This window comes from Drosophila melanogaster, chromosome X, assembly GCF_000001215.4.
Source record: "Drosophila melanogaster chromosome X".
Lineage (NCBI taxonomy): Eukaryota > Metazoa > Arthropoda > Insecta > Diptera > Drosophilidae > Drosophila > Drosophila melanogaster.
This window is the reverse complement of record NC_004354.4, coordinates 5,411,734-5,432,751: the sequence shown is the minus strand read 5'-3', so window position 1 is coordinate 5,432,751 and position 21,018 is coordinate 5,411,734. Positions and strand designations below refer to the sequence as shown.

The 21,018-nt window shown below is 44.3% G+C and overlaps 4 protein-coding genes and 1 long non-coding RNA gene across 13 annotated transcripts; 1 reads left to right on the top strand and 4 right to left on the bottom strand.

Annotated features, from left to right (window-relative positions):
• Nucleotides 1-225: 225 nt before the first annotated feature.
• Nucleotides 226-3,181, bottom strand: CG15784 (uncharacterized protein). Of its 2 annotated transcripts, none has more exons than NM_001297962.1 (1): nt 226-3,181. In NM_001297962.1, exon 1 carries the CDS (start codon nt 2,070-2,072, stop codon nt 408-410), a length of 1,665 nt encoding a protein of 554 aa, NP_001284891.1. In that variant the 5' UTR covers nt 2,073-3,181; the 3' UTR covers nt 226-407. The 2 variants fall into 2 exon arrangements, with proteins under 2 accessions (NP_001284891.1, NP_572223.1); NM_131995.2 differs by having other exon boundaries at nt 226-2,187.
• A 314-nt stretch (nt 3,182-3,495) lies between these two features.
• On the bottom strand, nt 3,496-4,269 carry lncRNA:CR45517 (long non-coding RNA:CR45517). Its single transcript, NR_123796.1, has one exon. It is a non-coding gene; the product is annotated as a long non-coding RNA:CR45517 (long non-coding RNA).
• A 265-nt stretch (nt 4,270-4,534) lies between these two features.
• On the bottom strand, nt 4,535-5,235 carry CG16756 (uncharacterized protein). The gene is made up of 3 exons (NM_131994.3): nt 5,062-5,235; nt 4,797-4,946; nt 4,535-4,731 (listed from the first exon to the last, which is right to left on the bottom strand). The coding sequence occupies exons 1-3, from the start codon at nt 5,222-5,224 to the stop codon at nt 4,586-4,588; spliced, it is 459 nt and encodes a 152-aa protein (NP_572222.2). The 5' UTR covers nt 5,225-5,235; the 3' UTR covers nt 4,535-4,585.
• A 297-nt stretch (nt 5,236-5,532) lies between these two features.
• Usp16-45 (Ubiquitin specific protease 16/45) lies at nt 5,533-11,219 on the bottom strand. 5 transcript variants are annotated; one of them, NM_001297961.1, is made up of 5 exons: nt 10,626-10,784; nt 9,735-10,172; nt 9,002-9,633; nt 7,790-8,937; nt 5,533-7,609 (listed from the first exon to the last, which is right to left on the bottom strand). In NM_001297961.1, the coding sequence occupies exons 2-5, from the start codon at nt 10,128-10,130 to the stop codon at nt 6,405-6,407; spliced, it is 3,381 nt and encodes a 1,126-aa protein (NP_001284890.1). In that variant the 5' UTR covers nt 10,131-10,172; nt 10,626-10,784; the 3' UTR covers nt 5,533-6,404. The 5 variants fall into 5 exon arrangements, with proteins under 5 accessions (NP_001284890.1, NP_726995.1, NP_572220.1 ...); NM_167037.2 differs by lacking the exon at nt 10,626-10,784 and adding an exon at nt 11,085-11,219 and having other exon boundaries at nt 5,846-7,609; NM_131992.3 differs by having other exon boundaries at nt 5,846-7,609.
• A 665-nt stretch (nt 11,220-11,884) lies between these two features.
• Nucleotides 11,885-20,366, top strand: spoon (spoonbill). Of its 4 annotated transcripts, none has more exons than NM_131993.4 (5): nt 11,885-12,300; nt 15,378-16,562; nt 16,834-17,224; nt 17,297-17,430; nt 17,711-18,925. In NM_131993.4, exons 2-5 carry the CDS (start codon nt 15,399-15,401, stop codon nt 17,777-17,779), a joined length of 1,758 nt encoding a protein of 585 aa, NP_572221.1. In that variant the 5' UTR covers nt 11,885-12,300; nt 15,378-15,398; the 3' UTR covers nt 17,780-18,925. The 4 variants fall into 4 exon arrangements, with proteins under 4 accessions (NP_572221.1, NP_726992.2, NP_726991.1 ...); NM_167034.2 differs by lacking the exon at nt 11,885-12,300 and adding an exon at nt 12,416-12,558 and having other exon boundaries at nt 17,711-20,366; NM_167033.3 differs by lacking the exon at nt 11,885-12,300 and adding an exon at nt 13,656-14,398.
• Nucleotides 20,367-21,018: the final 652 nt, after the last annotated feature.

Here is a 21,018-nt window from a genome sequence, read left to right as displayed (position 1 = left end):
TCCCCAACTTAAGCAACACAAATAGAGTAATTACTCACTCGTAATGTATCTAGTTTAAAGTGTAGTTTTAATTCATTTCCGCCAGCTGCATTAATAATGCAATTGAGTCATTTGCAATCGCACTCAGAAAGTAATGGGTATTATATAGTTGAGCTTAACGAATGCACTTGTACCGTGGAGAAGAAAATAAATAAATTAAGTTTCCATAAAAAATACGAAGTATATAGATTTGAGTTTTGTTTTTTTTTTATTTAATTTCATTTTTTTAGATGTTTTTTTAATGATTTTTTATAGAATAATAGAATAGAAGCTTCTGGGTGTTAAATGTATAGTAATATTGAAGGTTATATGTGTGGGAGGTTGTATTGAAGGAATCTTAATGCATCTTAAACGCTGGCTGCGATTGCCTAATCACGTCCATGTCCATGTCCATGGCCATGTCCATGTCCATGTCCATGCCCATGTCCATGAGCGCGTTTTCCGTGCTTCTTTTTGCCCTTCTTGCGCTCCTCCCTCTCGACTTTGGGGAAACTCTCCTGCTTTTCCTTGCGGCAGTGGGATCGGGACAGAGAACGACTGCGACGACCTGGAGGGAACTCAGCTGGTGGTGGTCGATGATGGGCAATAGGAAACTCCGGACGGGGCTGGTGCTCAAAACGCGGTCCTTCACCGGATTCTCTTTGGGGAACGTCAAAGAATGGTCCGAATTGGGGGCCATGTCCATGTTCGACAAATGGACCATGATGTGGACCAAAGTGATGGCCATGGTGTCCGCCGTGATGGGGACGGTAACCTTCATGGCGCGGACCAAAGTGGTGGTGGCCATGTGGAGGTCCGAAGTGGTGCCCGCGTCGATGGGGAATCTTCTGCACTTCGCCATCGGAGCTGGAGCTGGAGCTGGAGCTGGAGCTGGAGCTGGAGCTGGAGCTCGATGAGGAGCTGGATGAGGAGCGCTGCTGTCTTTTCTTCTCCTTGCCCTTTCCCTTGCCCTTGCACTTCTGCCTCTTCTTCTCATCCTCCGAGGAAGAACTGGAGCTGGAACTGGAACTGGACCTCGGCTTGCGGCAGTGCTTCCTCTCCAGCGAACCGGATGTTGAACGGGAAAGTGATCTCTCTAGTCGACGGCCATGTCGTGGACGCGTTTGGCCATATCCGTATCCGTATCCTGGTCCGAATCCGAATCCGAGATCTCCACGACAGTCGCGCCTAGATAGTCTAGGCAGCGAGTGGCTCCTCCGATTGGCCGCGGCATTGTCCAGGGCCCACGGCAGGCCCATCCATTGAAAAAACTGGGACTGATCATGCCAAGGTCCGCGAAAGGATCTCCGATCGAAGTCAAAGGGAGAGGGCCCAGCGTGAGGTCCAAAGTGTGGTCCAAAATGGGGACCAAAGTGGTGACCATGCGGATGGTGGTGGTGCGGCCGTCCATGATGTCCATGTCGGCCATGATGATGCGGCCCGTGACCATGTTTGTGGCCATGCTTGCGACCATGCTTGTGGCCAAAACCGTGGCCAAGACGACGACCGAAGCCGTGATGGCCATGTGGTCCTCGGCGCCATGGATTGCTGATCCAGCCGTAACCGTTATAGAATACCTCTTCGTCCTCGGAGCTGGAGCTCGAACTGGAGGAGCTGGAACTGGATGAGCTGGAGCTGGAAGAGCTGGAGCTGGAGGTGTTGGAGGGCTCCTCGCCAGCCGCCGTCTGCTCTTCCGCCTGTTTTTTGGCCTGTTGCTTGGCCAGCTTCTTGGCCTTCTTCTTGTCCTTCTTGGCCTTCTTCTTCAGCTGCTTCTTGGTCCTTTTGGTGCCCTGTTCCTGCTCCTGCTGCCGACACCTGGCCTCCTCCTCGGCCAGCAGGATCATGGCCTGCTCCAGCATGCGCTGCACCTTGGTCACCTTCTTCAGGGCTTTGGTGTATCGCTTGGAACTGGCTGGTGGCATCCTGGCCTCCTCCTCCACCTTGGAGGTCGTATCCTCCACAAAGTCAATATCGCAGTCGATCAGCTCTTGGGAAACACGCTCCCGATCCTGATCCTGCTGCTGCTGCTGCTGCAGTCTGGACAACTCGCTCATGTTGATAGTATCTTCAATGCGATTTACCTTCACTGGTGTAATACTAGTTGCTTTTTTGCTTGGTTTAACGGTTTAGAGTTCGCTGGGATACGCTATGCCACAAAGCTGAAAGCTTGCAAACTGATGCCATTCGCTTGCCGGCCGGCACTTTTTATACGCTCAGCGGCGTCGGCGGTTGGCGGCGCCAGCGGAGCGGCAAGGCGGCAAAGGGGCAAAGGGGCAAGGAAGCGGTGAGAACGCCCCACTGGTGGAGCACTGAAATGCGTCGCAGAACAAAAACGGGGAACAGTGGAACCTCAATACAAATTAAACATTTCAATAGACAACAGAAAAAGCCCTTCGCAAATTTATAGGTGTGTGAATCTTGGCCTTAAAATTCAATCCATGAAATATAAAACGTATCTAAATAAACAAAATCTGCAATCTAAATGTGCATCTAACATATTCTAAAAACTGGCGCTAAATAACAAAAAAAAAATAATATTATTTGCAACACATTGATTGAGACTAACGTGAGTGCGGTTGATCTAGGTCCACGTTAGGGAGGCTCGTCTGTAGCTCGCTGCTCTCTCACCAATACCAACGCGCGCGTTTGTTTTCACAATTTGCTATCGAGTACGTGGATTTTGCGTCGTTCTCCGATTATCAAAACAAAACAAAACAAAGCTAAATAAAACCGGAATAACGCTTCAAAAAAAGCTTTGGCAGTGGGGAATTTTTTGCAAGAGTTTCGTCATGTGATGAAATAGCTCCACAAAACGCAGCACAAGAAAAAACTAAACAAATGATTCAAATTAACGAAATTAAGTCTATGCTGAATTTCGCCAGACACTGCAAATATCGAAATGGATAAAGAACAGTCTGGAAAATGGAATTGGTGGTCTTCCTGGCAAAGTTCACAGCCCAAAAAGGAACCGAACTCACTTTGCAGGACATTTAGGCATCGGGGATCAGGGATCAGGGATCATTCGTTACATTCTCAGATGGATATGCTCATAATGCTCCATGATTAGTTATCACTCATGCACTAAGTAGATAATCCATCTGTAAATGACATTTTTCATATTGGAACTTAAATTCCAATGCAACAAAAATTCAACACAGGCTGTTTTTTTATTTTATATATTTATATTGAAAAAATACACTTAAAACTATTTAATTTATTGCATAGAGATCAGCACATCACCACAACATCGATTCTTTTGATAAGTAGAATTTCAAAATTATATATAAATTATATATATTATATACATTTATATTTGCACCAATAACACATCAATATATTTTTGAAGGTCTTCTTTACGAATTTCACCACAAATCAGAAAATACTGATTACGCATATGATTTTTTATTTATGTTTTAAAAATTTCATAAATATTTGGTAAACGGAAAAACGTAAGAAATCACAGATTTAAAAAGGGGTATTCAAAACATCACACTTCTCATACGCAAAATGGGACTTCACATTATAGGCAATATTTGGAACTTTTTGTTTGAAAACAATACGAAATATATTTATTTATTCTTCAATTTCATTATCATTCACAGAATTTTAATATGGCAGCAGGGTGTTTTGGTGAGATTTCTTGAGAAACCCATATCAGGGGAGCACTTATTCATAAAATGGGAGTAAACATAGTTCGGCAACTATGTATGTTTGTAAATTTCATGGGACCTCTTGGGACTTGAACACGAAAACAAAAAATGAGTATACACTTGAGTTTTCATTTTTGCATCAACTTTATCACAACGCAGCTCAACGACTGAGGCATCAGATCTTTGGATCTTGTTTATAGCATTTCCAGTTTCTCAGAAACTGGAGAACCGTTTGGGGGGCAGGGAAATATGAGTCACATAGTATATACTTATGTATATTGGTTGGGGTATGGGCAACTTATGTAAGGCGATCGCAATAGGGCACAATATCATCCCATAGGGATTGTTTAGGATATATGTATATATATCCATGAAATGCGATTCTTTTATAAGAGAACGGAATCTCTGGCACTGGGCACTGGGATATACTTTTCTTTTCTTGACTTTTCATATTTTATTAATTCTCAATGACTTTTGATATCTTGTGAACACGTTGCGAAAAAACGCTCCGATTTGTTCGGCCGATGTCGCCAAATGAAAGCCCCACGTAAGCGAGATAGTGCCACTCCATTGCTCCACAAAGTTTTTGGCGAGAAAGCTTAAAGCTTTCGTTCACTTGATAATGAACGAAACTCGGAGAGAAATAGAGAGCGAGTAGGGTTGCCAGAGTGTTAAAGTATTAAACTGATCGTAAGCTTTGTTGAACCCGAAACTCAACACATTCCGAAATCGATTTGGATTCGGAACAATCGACTGTATCGTAAACGCGAATTTATCAAAATGTAATAATATAATTTTAATTTTGGAAGCAGAGCTCTCTTAGGTATTGAAACTATTTAGTCTTTTGAAATTATTTCACGGCATATACATATATAATATTTATTTGTTACAAATTGAAATCATTAAATTAATTACATCTAGATCCCACAGATAACCTTAAGATTAGGCAGATTTTGGGCGTTTCGGCAATATCGTTGCCATCCTGCCCAATGACGAAAACCATCCGAGGTTTGGATGCGCTTGGCGCAAGTAACCGACTCCCTTAAATTTTCGTCCAAAAAATCTAAAAATATTTATATTTAGTTAAATTTGAATAGAATACGATTTGCCAGAGCAGCCCTCACAAACCTTCGCACTTGGCATTGCAAATGCCGCCACGCCTTCCCTCCTGACAAAACCTGCCATTGATTTGGAACAGCCCATAGTTCCGAGATCCATTCGCATTGGTTGTAATCCTGCCGGTATCCAGATCGCTTTCGTGCTCTAGCAAACAAATCCCTTAAATGGGGCAAAATCAAAAGTCACAACCCATTTATAATAGTTTGCTAATCTTAAGATAGAGCATACAGTATAGAGCATTTTTAATATATGTACATCTGGGTTTCCCACTCACAATTCGAGAGCAGACTGCGTTCGAAACCATGCTGATCGAGCAACTTGCGGGCCAGTTCACAGCGCAGGAAACGCTTGGCGGAAACCACGCCGCACTCGATGGCCAGAAGCAGGCCCAATCCCAATCCCAGCCAGTACCACGATCCGAATGGCGCAGCTCTCATATTGCGACTGCCTGGTGATGGCGATGGCCCCTGTGGACGCACCATAGAATCAAGCGAACGCGACGCGTGACCTTGGCCAAATGACTCCGGAATGGGATGGAATCAAATGGGGTCAGATGGAAGGCAGATAGTGGGAGAGCCGGTGGCCGATAAGCTGGGGGCGTACTAAATGGAATCGGTATGGCTTACTCCATGATGATGCCTAATCTTCCCCTGCCCGAAACGAAGCTCTTCCGTTTTCGGTTATTGAAATCACAACAGGCGGCGGCGTTCATAAATCTTTTGTCTCTTTAATATACAAGAGAGTTCATAGATTGATTAGTTATCATAAATTAAACGATAGTTAAGCCTAGATCATAAGATAAACTGTGTGTATAATTATTTATTCTTCGCTATTGTATAAATCTCTCCTGTTGCCAATTCTTTCGCTACGTAGGTCCAAGAACACATTTACTCCTTCGGCTGAACTTGTAAATACATATCTACGTGGGCGGTATGTGTATATGGGCCCGTAATATAGTGTATATATATTATATATAATTAAGGTGTACATAATGTTATGTTACTGCAAAGTTAAATATATTGGCAGAAGCGAGCAATCGGTTTTTTTTTATTTCATTTGTATTCGTTATTATAACTTATGAACATCTGCAAATAGTTTCTCTCTTGGTTAACCGCCTCCATTTCATTTGTGCTTATCCGTTTTTAGCTATCCATTCTGCGGTCTGTCTTTTCCTTTCGATCCATTTTTTTAACCCCCAACTCGAGTATGTTTAAGTAACTTTCTGTCATAATGGGCAATTTTGGTAACAAAAGAACTTACAGCTAATAAAACATAATTTTCTCTTCAGTGTCTTTTTGTTAATGACTAAAAAAATAGTACAATTAAATCGAGGACATAATAGCAAACCTCCTGAGAACTACAATTTAACATGAGTGCGTGTGTCTACTCCTTTGCATCATTTAACTAACTAAAGCTTGTTCCAAAAAAAAAAAATAATAATAATAAAAATAGCGAAAGTGTACAATTAATTTTGAGTGGGAGAAACCAAATGCATTTGGCATGTGTGAGTATCTGCCTTCTCTTTCTCCGGCACTCTGTCTGTATCAAATATAGGATTCCAAAATTTTCTTCCATACGCCTCGCATCCTCAGTTCCGCTTAAAGCTCGAGCTAATCCCTAGTATATGCGTTCGTAGAAAAGCAGATAGGCCTGCGCCTTCAGCGCCGTATCCTCGCTGACCTCCTGGACACGCGAGTCGGACACGTAATACCATTTGCCAGGCGGCGCACGAACGTTGGCAGCCTCCTCCAGCTGCTGCGGCTGCTGCGGCTGCTGCGCCTGCTGCGTCTGTTGCTCCTCCAGTGGCGTGGCTGGGGTCTGGCTCTCGTCGGAGGTGGACGAGTTGCTGCTGGAGTTGCTAAAGTCATCGCTGTCGTCCAACACCTTCAGGTGCTGCTCGCGCGCCTTCTCCTTGGCAAGCAGCTCCTCCAGTTTTTTTAGTTGGTCATCGTCCTGGTCCAATTCCGCCTTGCTGCCATGCGGCAGGAACTTCCAGCGTTTGTCGCCCGGCGCCACCTTTGGACGCACCTTCACGTACGCCGTATAGTGGCCACCGTACATGCCGCCCGAGTGCTCCACTACGCCATATAGCGCGTACAACAGCTTCTTCTGCTTGCGATCGATGTTCGGCAGATTCTTGACCTTGGACCCACAAAAGGCGGCAATGTCCAGCAGATTGGGATAGCTAACCGGGCGCGTCAGCTTGCGGAAGATGCAGCGCGGTCCCAGCTGAAAACGCTTCAGGTGTAGTATGAGCACCGCTGGCGGACTGGAGACCAGCAGCTGTTTCGTGGCATTGGTGTTCACCGACTTGGCCTTCGGATCACTGCCGTTAATGCGCTGCGTGCAGCTATCGCATCCCACCTTGTTCTGTCCCGTCATCAGCTCGACAGCGGTGAAATTATTGAGGCACGACTGCACGGAGCACTCTCCATCCTCGCACTGGTAGCGCGGCGCTATCGTGGTGCTCCAGTCCGAGTAGCTTTGCGTGCGCACTCGCTTCGTACGGGCCTGGGCCTGAGCCATGGCTTGAGCTTGGCTAGGAGTCTTCTCTGGCTGCTCGATTGCCTTGGCTTCGCCATCCGCGTCTTCTGTGCCATTGGATGCGCCCTGCTCAGCTCCCACCGAGACCTGGCGGATCACCGAGGCGCCCTTCTCTGAGAGTCCGGCAGTGACCAAGCTGGCTGGCGCCAAGGGATCCTCCAGAGCGCCCGATGAACCGGACAGCCCCGATCCGGCAACAGAGTTATTGTTCCCTGTGGCACTGGTACTGGTGCTGCTGTTGGTAGCAGTTGGTGCTGGACTGGTGGCGATTCCCGAGTCTGCAAGCGATTCGAAATGAAAGGCGACAAGTCAGTATATTGTATTAGGCAATCATCGGATTTTTTCCTAATCACGATCACAGATAAATACAAAGTACAAAGTACAAAGCAACTTAACTTGCAAGGGAATGCAATCTTTATATTTAAATAAAAAAAAATAAAGGCACTCTTTTCACTCACCATTCTCGTCCTCTTCGAGCGAATCCTTGTCCATGTGCTCCGGCGTATCGTCGCGCTTCTCCCCCGGCGGCTGGGCATTGCCATTGCTGTCCATGTAGGTCTTGGAGGGAGCTGTCAAGGATGCCGTACTGCTCGGCACATTATTAGTGGACGGCGCGGCTGTATCCTCCACCAGATTGTCCTCAACATCGGCGTCGGAGTGCTCCGAAGTAGTCACGCTGGAGGTGGTGGAATCCTCGGTCTGGCCGTTGGTCTGTTCGAGGCCATCATTGGCCTGGCCGTCGCCGGCACCCAGGGAAGCCAATGAGGCATCGTCCTGGTCTACGGACTCGGCCAATTCATTGCCATTTCCGCTATCATTTCCGTTCAGATTAAGGCTAGACTTCTGACGCTTCTTGGCCGCCCGCTTCGCCTTACGCTGTCGCTCCTTCTCCTTTTTCACCTGCGACTTGGATGGGCCCAGGGATGCCGCCTCATGGGCGTGCAGGAAGAAGGACGGGGATGAGGCTGTAAAGTTGACACTACCATCCGTAAACTTGGTGTTTATCGTCGGCTGGCCAGTGCTCGGGGTGACGCTAGAGCTGCTGGACGTAAGACTGAGCTCCGGACTTGGCTTTCGGCGCTGCGGCGGCTGAGGTTTCTCTACGGCCACGGGCAGCGACATGTCCAGGAAGTACTCGTGCCGCGAGGAAACATTGTGACAATCCTGGCAGGTGAGCGTTGACACAAGAAAGCCACGGAATACCTGTTCCGGGCGCAGAATTCGGTCTCCTGCTTGATTGCCATAGATCTTGCACTTTTGTCGCATCTCCTCTGACACACTATTTACATCCTGATCCTTGTAGCCGAGGTTCTGCAGAATTACACGCTGGTAGCGCTTTAGGTCCTCGTTCCGCACGCTCTCCAGTAGCTGGCGCAGCAGTTCGTGAGCATCATGCTGATCGCCGCCCGTAAACTGAGGACACTTTACGCACAGCCTGTCGAAGAGTTTTCTGGGCGTAAATACACTACCGCCAGCCTGCAGTTCCTCAAGGGCATTGGCTAACGCGGCCGTGAGTCCACCCCAAGAGGACAGGGTACCCTTGATCATCGGCAGCTCAATGTCACCTTTGTCCTTTATGGTGAACGTTCCGCCAGGTAAGATGAATCTGTTGAATGAATCAAACATCAGATATAATGGTTTTGCATGCACATTTTCGGCCTGGAACTTACTCTTCTCCGGGCTCCGACAGTTCTTTCAGTACGCTAAGTAGGAACGGCGTCTGGGCGAGGCACTGCATCACCGCATTAAAGAAGCATGTATTGCCCAGGTTGGTCAATCCTCGCACGCGGGGCAGGCGTTCATTTTCGATGCGCGGCGTCTCTAGGGTCAGGAGTCGTTTGTTCCCAGTGTTGCCATTGGTGGTGGCCGAGTACTGGTCAATTCTCTTTGCCATACCCGGCACACTGGTCAGCGAGTCTGAGGTCGAAAGTCCGGAGCTAGGCTCTGGTGGTGGCATCGGTATGGCCACCTGCCTATTTCGAGATGAACCGACCCCGCCCCCGCCACCGGCCGCCGCCAGAGACCCTCTACTGCTGGAGTCGTCAAATGATCCGCCAGTCATTGGCACTATTGGTGTGAGATGCTCCAGCGCGGCTTTAAGCTTCTCCTCGATGTAGCTAATCGTTGGCGTACTGGGCGTAACCGTGCTAGTGGGCGGCTTCTGGGCCAATTTCTTGACCAGCTCCACGCACTCAAGCAGGTTTTTGCGCAGATTGGAGCAGATCTTCATGTCGCACTCATAGCACCAGATGTCGAAGGAGCGCGTATTCATGGCCAGGGCATGTGAGTCCGAATGAGGTGTCTGGAACACACAGAACGATTACAGCTTCTACCATATGGAATATCAATGTAAAACGAGAATGTCGTTTGCAACTGGCTTAAGTGAACTAGATCCCTGCTCACCTGGTAGTGTTCTAAGGCGTGCTTGTGGCGTGCCCTCCCGCACAGCTGGCTGCCGCACTTGAGGCACAGCCACAGGGTGTTGTCAAATTCGAAGGTGACCGGATTTCCGCCAGGACCGACAGCTCCTTCACTCGCTCCCGCTCCCGCAGCGCTGCCCGCTGTCTTGCCCAGCTTCTGACATTGGCTGCACTCGTAGAGTAGACCCGTGGACTTCAGTAGACGCCTTAGTCGGGCCGCGTCCACCGCCTTCTTGATGTGCTGGCAGCTGGCGGTGGTGGGGGTGGCGCCATCCGACTGACCGGGCGAGCCGAGTCCTTTTCGATGATGCAGATCCTCATTGCCGGAATCCGTTGAGCAATCGTGGTCGCGACTGTCCGCCTGACGCTTCTTTACCATGGCAAGGTAGCTGCTTGGCCTTGGCCTCCTTGTGGGCGCGCTCTGGAAGGAATATGTAGCGTTCCAATCACAGATTCAAATCTTCGAATTGCTTCGAATGCAATCGTTATAGTCACAACCCTGCTGCTGCTCTTCCGATTCGGCTATCGATGTGTATAACTGGCAACGGGATTGAATTCGATTGGAACTCGCACCGACAGACTGACCCTATTGGCTTTGTTTGCTTTGTTGTCTTTCGTCACGTTTGGAACTGTGACCCAGGATTTGAGGTTAAGTTCGTCGCCCCGCTGCCAGCCAGCGAAATTGAGTGCCCCCGCTGTTTGACCACCCAAACATACATACATATATGTATTACCCTTTTTGCGATGATTTCTCGAAAATCCAAAGGACCCCGAACTCATACACGCACCCAACCAATCAAGCCCATACGCACGCACACATAGACACGAACTGTGATTACCCCCACACACATGCACAACAGGATCTGAGTAGTACCTTGAATTTACTCGCTGCGATATGCGTTGCACGTAAGCACACAACATATATGTTTTACAGCACTTTTATGCACTTTTTTTTATTCGTATATGCGTAAATAGAAAACGTGAACGACGTGACCAAGTGTGACCGTTGCTTATTTGGGTCGCAACTCCCGCGTGTGGTCAATTTCAAATTTTTAGGCTGTTGCTTCACCTCTCTGTTCGATGGCTTCCTCTTCTTCTGACCGCAATGGTATTCAAGTTTGGAACAACAACAATGTGCAAGTTCAAAGTCAGAAAATGACAAATAACCGAAAGGCACACAAAAAACAATCCTAAACATGTTTGCTTGCATGCCGAGACACGCACATACATCAATATTCATGTATAAACAAGCTTACAGTGTAGGAAATATAAAAAATTACAAAACTAGAACTGTGATTACCCACACACATGCACAACAAGATCTGCCTACTACCTTAAATTTACTCGCTGCGATATGTGTAGCACATGAGCACACAACATATATGTTTTATAGCACTTTTAGGCGCTTTTTATTCGTTTATGCGTAAATAGAAAACGTGAACGACGTGACCAAGTGTGACCGTTGCTTATTTTCGTCGCAAATCTCGCGTGTGGTCAATTTGAACCGTTGTCAGAAACTATAGGGTCTCGAAACATGTGCAAATAATTCATTTATATCATTCAACTTATGCTGCAAATAATTGCTATTATTATTATTTTAATTAATTATCCACACTGCTTATGTTCTTCGCTCAAACAGGAGGTAATTAAATCATTGAAGGGATTTCAAAAATCTATGTATGCATTCACTACTAACTAGCTTGGTCTTTTTTTTATTTTGCGCCGCTTTATAAATTTAAAAAAATATCATTTGGAATTACACACATCACTGTGTTAAATTAAAAAGAAGATTTTTAGTGATTGTTTTCTTTGAGATATTGAAGTCGCTATCTGCTCCTATATAAATATTATTTCGAAATTATCGATTTATAGTGCGCTATACTGACAAAAAATAGGCTGAAATTCGCATGAACAAGCATATTGTGGTAAGACAAAATGAAATCAGAACTTCCCAAGAACTACGTTGGAAAATTACAAATGCCCAAAAGTATTGCTCCACAAAATATCGTAACGAAATATCGCGAAATTTGCAACACTTTTGTGCACATTCGGTGGCAACGCCGCCTAAGAAAATACCTATTGCCCCAATCGATACCTATCGATGAGCGTGGGCAGCCCTGTTTGTGCATGTGCTGCCATTCGATTTGATAACCAGCACTCCGTGCACACGTTTTTCGGCTTTCTAGAAATAATTGGGCTGCGATTCAAACTGTGAAGTGATTTTTTCTATATTTTTTTTTTGTGTGCACAAAGGCTCTTGTAATTCGAGGATTTGGCCATCGCGAGTGCGGGTGATTAAGCAGGCAGCTCCGATTGCCAGAGTTTTGCGGATGCATGGCAACACTGCCGCACGCCGGCCATGTTATTGTGATTTGTAAAAGGTGGAACGTAGACACGTGTTTAATTCGTGCAGCACTTTAGCGTTGAGAAAACGACAGTAAATCGCCAGCAAATAAGCAAAAACAATACACAACTCGCGTGTGCAGTAGATAGCTTTGAAAGCACCCAAAGATAGTGAGCAAAATAAGTTACCCAAGCGGTTCACAAAGGTAAGAAATCGCAGCACGCGGAACATAACCTAGTACAAAAAAAGTGCGTGTGTGTGTTTGCCAAAACAGAGAGATGTGACGGAAAATGGTGTCATGTTCTGTTCTGTGTGGATTTGTTCCAATGTCCGTGTCTTGAGCTCTATTCGCACCTCTTTCCCGGTACCATAGCCAACGTTTTAACTACCTTTTTTTTGTCAACTTTTTGTTAAGTGTATGACTCTGCCTTGCCGCTGTTGTTGTTGTTCCGGCAAAGTGACAGTAAGTGGTTATGGAAAAAATTTGGAGTTCAATTCGGCGATTACACAATGACAGCACTCACACACACACACACCCACAATCGCACGCATACACATGCCGAGCATAAGTGCGTCTGTGTGTGTTACAGCTTTCACCGTTAATGTTCGGTTTTTTTACGCCTGAAAGAGAACAAAGGCGAAAAGGAGCTGCCACTCCCACAAAGAAAACATTGCGTCTATGCATACATACATATGTATACACATATAAAGTAGTATATCCCCCGATTATACAATCCCCGCCCATTTTTGGCCACCATATGATCGGAAACCACGTTGCCAAGATTATAACAATGTGGACTTTTTCGGCTAGCTGGCAATGTTGTTGCACCTGATTTGTTGTTGTTTTGGTGCTCTCTTCTGGCTTGCCTCTCTGTGTCGCTCATTCTCGCTTGTTCGGGGGAATTTCAAATTTTTAGGCTGTTGCTTCACCTCCCCGTTCGACGGCTTCCTCTTCTTTTGGCCGCACTGGTATTCGAGTTTGGAGCAACAACAATGTGCAAGTTCAAAGTCAGAAAATAACAAATAACCGAAAGGCACACAAAAAACATGCCTAAACATGTTTGTTTGCATGCCGAGACACGCAGACACATCAATATTCATGTATAAACAAGCTTACAGTGTAGGAAATACAAAAAAAAAATAACAAAAACTAGAAGACCATTGCGAAGTTGTTGTGCCCTTATCTTACATTTTGTCGTTTTAATTCAAGAGTTGATACGAATACGTGTAAAACTACACTTCTCCCTGCTCTTATGCATATCCATTTATTAAGAATTTTAGGCAAAATGTGGCAAGCTTTGTCAACAAGTTTTAATACTCTAAGCAAAGGGTATAAAACGTAATCTGAAAAATTCCCGTCACCCGGTTTCGACGATTAGGAAATGCCACAGCTGTCTGGCCAGTTGCCCTTCCATGGCCATTTTATAGCACCCCACTAGGCCCCTTATCCCCCACCCCCTGCATGCTCCCATCAACCGTTGATCTGTCGCTATATGTACATTTATACATATACATATGCATATACATATACATATGTACATACATACAATGTATGTTTGTGTTTCAGTTGCTTGTCGATTGAGCTTATCATCTGACCACTGTGTAACAGGAGGACCTTTGGGCCCTAACAAAGTGACGATATTGTGGATGGGGGGAAGCGGGAGTATAGTGGGTAAATCGGTTCTATAGTGAGTAACTTAAAAGTACTAAAGATCTCATGGCTTTAAACTACTGTTCGGCATGACTTGCACTTTTCGGGCCCCGGAAATTTTGACCAAATTCGAAGGAGCGTCTTACAATCCATTTGAATGGATTTTGATTAACGGTTTTCGGATTTCTTTGTTCTAATGAGCTCGCCACTCTCTTTTCTTCTCTCCGGCTTTCTGTCTCGTTTCCGCTTGGTGGGATGAGTGTGTGTGTGGGTGGAAAGGGGCGCTAAATAAAAACTTGCCACCACGCATCCTCTCTTTTTTCGCGGGTTGGTGGGGGTATGCCGATGCGGAAGAGCGGATGGAGTGAAGAGCGGAGAATCGGTGCCGAAATAAAAAAAATAATACAAATAAAAAGCCAGAGGAATTGGCAATTAGAAGGCGTGCAAAGTAGTTTCCCTTCATATATCGAGCAGTCGATATCTCGAATCTCTCGAACAATTTCGCCGGCATATCGAAACCCAACAAAAAAAGAAAGAAAATAAACAAAAGCATAGAAGAAACTCCAAAAAATAAGCCGAAGCGAATTGATGCCATAAAACGACATAAAATACAAACGAAACCGGAAGAAGCAACGAATTCAGTTTTATCCTAGTGGTAATACAAAAACACACATTTATTTTGTGAATAGGTGATGAATTTCTGGCAAAGCTGTTGTTTTCGTAACTTTTAGTTTTGTTTTGTAATGATTTCGTAACATTTGCCATTGCCATACGTAAACGTAACGGTTTCTTCTTGCGCCTCTCTTCCGTTCTTCGCCGACGCTCTTTTGCGTTCTTGCGCACGCGCTCTTTGCATGCGATCTATCGCTCCATCTCTCTCGCTCTCTCCCGTTGCGTTTTTCCCTTCCGCGTGGCATTCAAAAATCGCTTTGCACCTTTTTCGTCGTTCTCTCTCGTTGTCTCTCTCTCTCTCGGCATTTGTGTTGTTGTCTATATTTACGTATTTATTTGTTGCTATTAATACGCAAAAGTTCAGAAAGGAAAAAACCAAAATCAAACACACTGGCAAACACACACACACACACGCACACTTATGCAGACGAGCACATGCAGGCGGGTCTCGTGACTTGCAAAACCAATTCGAAACCTTTAAATAGGTTTTTTCAAATATAACAACATGCATATGTCGTTATTTAAAAAACAACGTTCATGTGGATGGTGTTGACAAATTAGCCCTTTAATCTCACACTTTTCTTCAAAATTGATTTCATATTTGAAATTCTCGCTTAAATTTAAACGCAAATTCAAAGCTCTTTACTTTGTTTTCAAAGTTATTCTACACAAAATTGCATATTGTGTACCGTTTCTTATCTTGAGCCATGACAAGCTTTTTAAAGTAATTATATACGACGCTACTTGATTTGTAAATTGTTGCCCTGATAAGAGGTGTTCACACATTATTTCCAATTGTAAATTAAACAACAAACCATAACTTTTCCAAATATTGCACAAACAAAAGCTACTTCATTTTTATTTCAGTATTAGTGTGATCAAAATAATCCTATTTGTGTGACAGTACACAAGTATATTTTCAAATCGCACAGACTAATATAACTTCTTCTCCCTTTCAGATCTTTCAATATTCAGCGAAAATGGTATCCGGTCGTCCTCTACTCTACCTCTCACTGCCCGGTGTAGCATTTATACTCGGCGTCTTTTGGTTTCGGCGTAGATATAAAAATTGTTTAGACAAGCCCGACGACGAGGACTCATCGGCCATCAATGACTCGTCGATTGAACCAACTGTGCAGGCGCGCAAGGCCAACGGAGTCCTGCAGAATGGCAAGCTGCCACAGCAGTCGGCCAGCAAGTCGATGAACATCAACGGAACTTTAGTTAACGGTAGCGGAAGCGGTAGCGGAAGTAGCAGTGATGAGAAGGACAGCCCCACTACCATGTTGTATGGTAAATCAGCACCAATCAAAATCCAGAGCAATGGACGCACTTCAAATGGCAAGCATCAGCAGCAGATCGATTCCGAAATACTGAAGTCAAAGATACAGGATGCCGAACACAAGACACTCTGCTCCATAGACGAGGATTTCGAGAATCTATCGTCGCCACGTGATTTACCCGATTCGGTAAATACACGCGTATCCTTCTACAATCGTAAGGCTACCCAAAAGACGGTGGAACCGGTGGTGATTAAGGCCACGCGCACACCCAAAATATCGCCAGAGAACTCCTTCCTGGATACCAACTACACCAACAAGGAGTGCGAGCAGAACAACAACTGTGAGCCCAAGGAGGAGCCCTCCAAGAAGGAGGCCGATCAGGAGGAGCTCGAGCAGGATCAGGAGCAGACGGTGCTGAAGGAGGAAGTGGTGGATAGCAATGGTAATCAGAAGCGCAATGTGGATGCGGCCAGTCCATCGCTGAGCATTTGCAGTGTGCAATCGGGCGATTCTGGCAAGGGATCCAGCTTGCCGCGCTCGGAGGCGACACGCGTGAAAACCACCTACGAGTTCCTCTTCCCGATCAGCTTGATTGGTCACCTGTACGGCCGCAAGCGGGCGTTTATTAACCAAATCAAGGCCAAGACCCTGGCCAGCGTGTCTGTAGGCAAGAATCCCTACTCGGGCAAGGTGCGCATCTGTACCATTGAGGGAACGGAGAGCGAGATTGATGCCGCCCTGGCCATGATCCGTCAACGTTTGCCGGCCAAGCGCTATCCGAACTTCACCATGCAACGCATCCACTTTGCGCTTCCCCAGACCATAGTTCCTCTTTCGACCGAAAGCCTCTACAATCTACAAGTGAGTGGTGATGGTGTGACGATGACAATGGTAACGATGCCGCCGACACGACATGGCTATAGCTGATTAGCTGGCTAATTAGCTGACTTGATTTGATGATTTTATGGTAGTATTCCTCCCGTTGAATACGCAGAGACTATTTCAAATTCTCTAAGTGGTTAACACTGCTGTTCCTGTCGTGTCGGCGCAATCGGAAAGGCTTCGATTTCGAGTCCCCATCCATCCATTCATCCATATATCTCTAATGCCTTGGCTAACTCCTCCTTCGCAGCTGAAACTGATTGAGGGCATCAACAACGATGTGGTAGTGAGTGCGGTGCTATCTGGGTCGCATATTTTCATCCAGCACCCGCTGCATCCCTCGCATCCATCGTTGCCTTTGCTGCAGAAGCAGCTGTACGATAGCTACTCCACCATGGAGGCGCCATTGCTGCCCAGTTTGGAGCTTAGTGCCGTGTGCGTGATACCCATCAATGATGTGTGGTATCGCGTCCAGATTGTCGACACAGATCCCGAGGACGAGGAGCGTTGCGTAATCAAGTTTCTTGACTTTGGTGGCTACATGAATGTCGGCTTCAACACACTGCGACAGATTCGCACCGATTTCATGAATGTGCCCTTCCAGTCCACCGAATGCATCCTGTCCAACATTGAGCCCATCGGTGAGTGTGTGTGTGTGTGTGCGCGCATTATGCCCTTATACTTATTCCTTGATTCTCACTTTTTCCACGCAGGTGGCACCTGGTCCATTGAGGCGGCCGAAATCCTCAACAAACTTACCAAAGGCATTGTCTTGCAAGCACAAGTCGCCGGCTATAATAGTCACAACCTACCAGAAATCTTTTTATTCGCATCCCTAGGTCCCAATGTGAGTATAAATTTCCGATTAGAGAGAGACGGAGTGATTATGAAGAGCGAGAGAGCAGACTACAGTGCGTGACATAATAGCAAAACGGTTACGAGCAGAAACTTGCATCTTACTTTAAACAAGCTAACTAAGCCATTTGATTTGTTATGCAACTAAACTTAAACTTGTACACACATATGTTACCTTTTTAAAAACAAGCGGATGCGCTATCGTCTGTTTTTAAAAAGGGGACAAACCCTTGTTGGAACAGAAAGTTTCTAACTCTTGTTTCTAATTGCAGAATGTAATCTTTATCAATAAGGAGCTGGTCGGCAGAAAGCTCGCCAAATGGGTGGAGATGAGTGACTAACAGCCTTAGTGAACAACTCAACTAGCAACCAAGAACTATATGAAAACTTAAAAGCAAACTTAAACAACAATCACTCAAACCCAAATCAAGCAACTTGGCGGTGCAACAAAAAAGGAATGCTTGAGTATTGCGCAACAGGCTCCAAGATGCGGATTCGGATTAAGGATTTCGTTAGCAGCTTTTGCAGTTAGCATGTAGCATGTAGCACACAGCAAATAGCAATTGCCCGATTCCAAAAGAACTGGCAAGTGCAGAGGCCTCAAAACAAAGAAAATGAAACGTTTGTTACGTTGTTTAGATTGCGACTGAGCCCAGAGAGAGCCCCTTAATCATTACATAACAAACAACACACACTCGCCAAATACACACACACACACACACACACACACACGCATATATGAGTAAGAGCACCTAACACCACACTAACCCATACACATTACACAACAAGACAAACGTTTGTTTGTTGACTGTCCAGAATTGGATACCAAAATGGAGGGGGAAGTTAGGGATCAGCTGGGTTATGCGTTTTGTGACCACATGGCAACACATGGGCGGGCGGGCATGCAACGGATCGACTGGAGCTGCAGATATTACTATACTCAGTTTATAAGTAGGCATTACTAAATAATGTACATAGATTTTATAACGAGAACGAGATGCGAAAAAAAAACAAAGAACATACTAAATAGACCCAACTAAAATACCATGCGTTCATCAGATATACAGAAAAACAGAAACACAGAAACATAGAAACTCTGGATAAGAATGGAGAAAAACCTGACAAAACTTTAGTTTTATGCTGCTATTTGCTGAGATCTGTAAATATTATATTAGGCCTTTTTAAACAACTGATAATATCTAATCGACGAGTTCATACATTTACATGCATTATACATTTTTTTTTTTTTGTTAATTTGTATTCAAACTGTAATCAGAAAATGTATTCAAAATTCCCAACCCAAAAATAACTCACACCCGCACTAAAGCCACAGAATGCCTAACAAAGAAAGAAACCATTTAAAAGCAGAGACAGAGTGACGTTACGAATTCTTCATAATTATATATGCGTGTGTGCCATTGTTAGACAACAAACCAACATTAAACATAACCAACATAACAAGCAAAACAACAAACACAATAATTAACAAAAAAAAAAGAAAAAAAAACAGAAATGGCTACTTTTTCCCCAAAACAAACCCATTGTAAATAAAATCCATTTCGACAGACAAAGAAATGCAAAAACAAATGAGAAACAATGATTGTTGCTACCAAAACTAGCCTATTGAAAAGAAGGAGTGAAAACCTCAAAATGCCTTTCTTTCAAACTTCTTTTGTATATGGAAGAGGAAACTTCTTGAAGCGACAAGAAGAAGCAAGCAAGCGAATTGTTGCAAACTTATCGCTTAAGCTACCAATTCTGGGTGTCTAGCCTAGCAGCAATATTAGCTAGAATTGTTCTAAGTGTAGCACAGCCACAACAGCATCAACAACACATCGATAACACAATATAACACACAAACACACACTAATAAATCAACAAAGAAATTAATCATATTTATTTTGTTGAGATTGAAAATAGAGTTTTATTTCACTGTATCATTCATTGTATTTTACATTGACATTTTACATTGATCGGCAGCAACGGAATTACTATATAAACATTTATAAATCGTTTCAAAAAAAGATTTCAGGCTCAATCACAATTCAGCTTAATAAGTCGTCGTCATCGTTCTCATGTCGTCATCGTCATAATTAAATTACTTAGATAATATAATGTACAAGTGATGATCCACACAATATCCATCTATTTGGTCAACATGAAAGACTTTGGAGGTGTTTTTTCTTCTTCAACGGTAGTCTACAAATATTCTAGTTAACGCTATCATTATACCGTTATTATTATTATTATTATAACTATTATTATTATTACCTCTTTTTTTGCTGTTTGTTTTTAGATCCTTCTTGATAATTAAAGCAAATTCATTCTAATTGTTATCCTAAACTAAAACAACTTTTGGAGGGGCTGCCCTCCACACACTGTAGTGCAAATTCGTTTAATGGTTCCTCGTTTTAATAATGTCGTTTAATGCCTTTGGAAATTCGAACTACATTTTAGTCTATGGAACACTAAATACATATTATTGGTTACTTTTAAATGAAGCATTCAACTAGATGAAGGGAGTAGGATTTCAATTTTTGCATGCACCAGAGTTGTCAACGTTCTCGGTGTTCTATCGAATTCATTGTAGATTTGTCACTTGTACAATTGTTGATAAACTGATTAACTGATAACTGATTAACTGACATAGAGATAATGCAAACACGACAGACATGATGTAGAGCACATATTGAAACTAATCTTAGTCGATAGCGAGAAGAGAAGAAGAGACGTGAAGTGAAGAGTCCTCCCTCAAAGATCATCGTAAGTGTGTGGTACTTCTATTTTTTTTTCTTATCTAGTAATGCTGAGAGACGAGAGTTACGAATAAGATTTAATTTATAGACGCATTCAAGTGAGAATAATTTACAAATCTAGTTATTAACTAAATATAATGCAAGTACATTAAAATAAAATATTATTGAAAAGTAAAAAAAACGGTGTTTCATCTGGATCGTTGTGGGGGGGGGGGGGTGGTTCGTTATCCCAGGAAGTGATATCGCCACTTTTATGGATCCGCCCGGCTAAACGTGCCAACTAATTTTATAATTCATGTACTTACCCGTGTCAGGGTAAGGTTCTTATCCGAAAAGCTGAATTGACGTGATGGCCGCGATAAGGAAGTTGCTAGCTTCATATTGTTTGCGATCCCCCCAATAATGTCCAATATCCGATTCCCATGATTCCCTCCATGCAATCGATCAAAGAAAGCCTTGATTGCCGCACTAATGTACTATTCGATGATCGTCTGGTTGGCTCGTTGGCTGCACGACGATCTCTTGGATATAAAACGATTGCGATATCGAACTTGCAGCTGGAGGTGGAGAACTCTGCGTCAGAGTTGGTGGCCAGAGATTTGCTTGTGAAACTGTGAAACTGGTCAGAAGCGGTCTTTGGATCGTAAAACTTTCATTGACCATTGAGTGGAATTCTTCCGAATCTATATGTACCAGCCAGCCTAATTACCCCAGCGATTATCGACTCCTAATTGGTTTTGTCTACGGTTCTGTTTTCGTTTCCTTTTCAATTGATTGGTCACTTCGTGGTGGTTTCACCTAATCAGTGTGGAAAATGTCCAGTC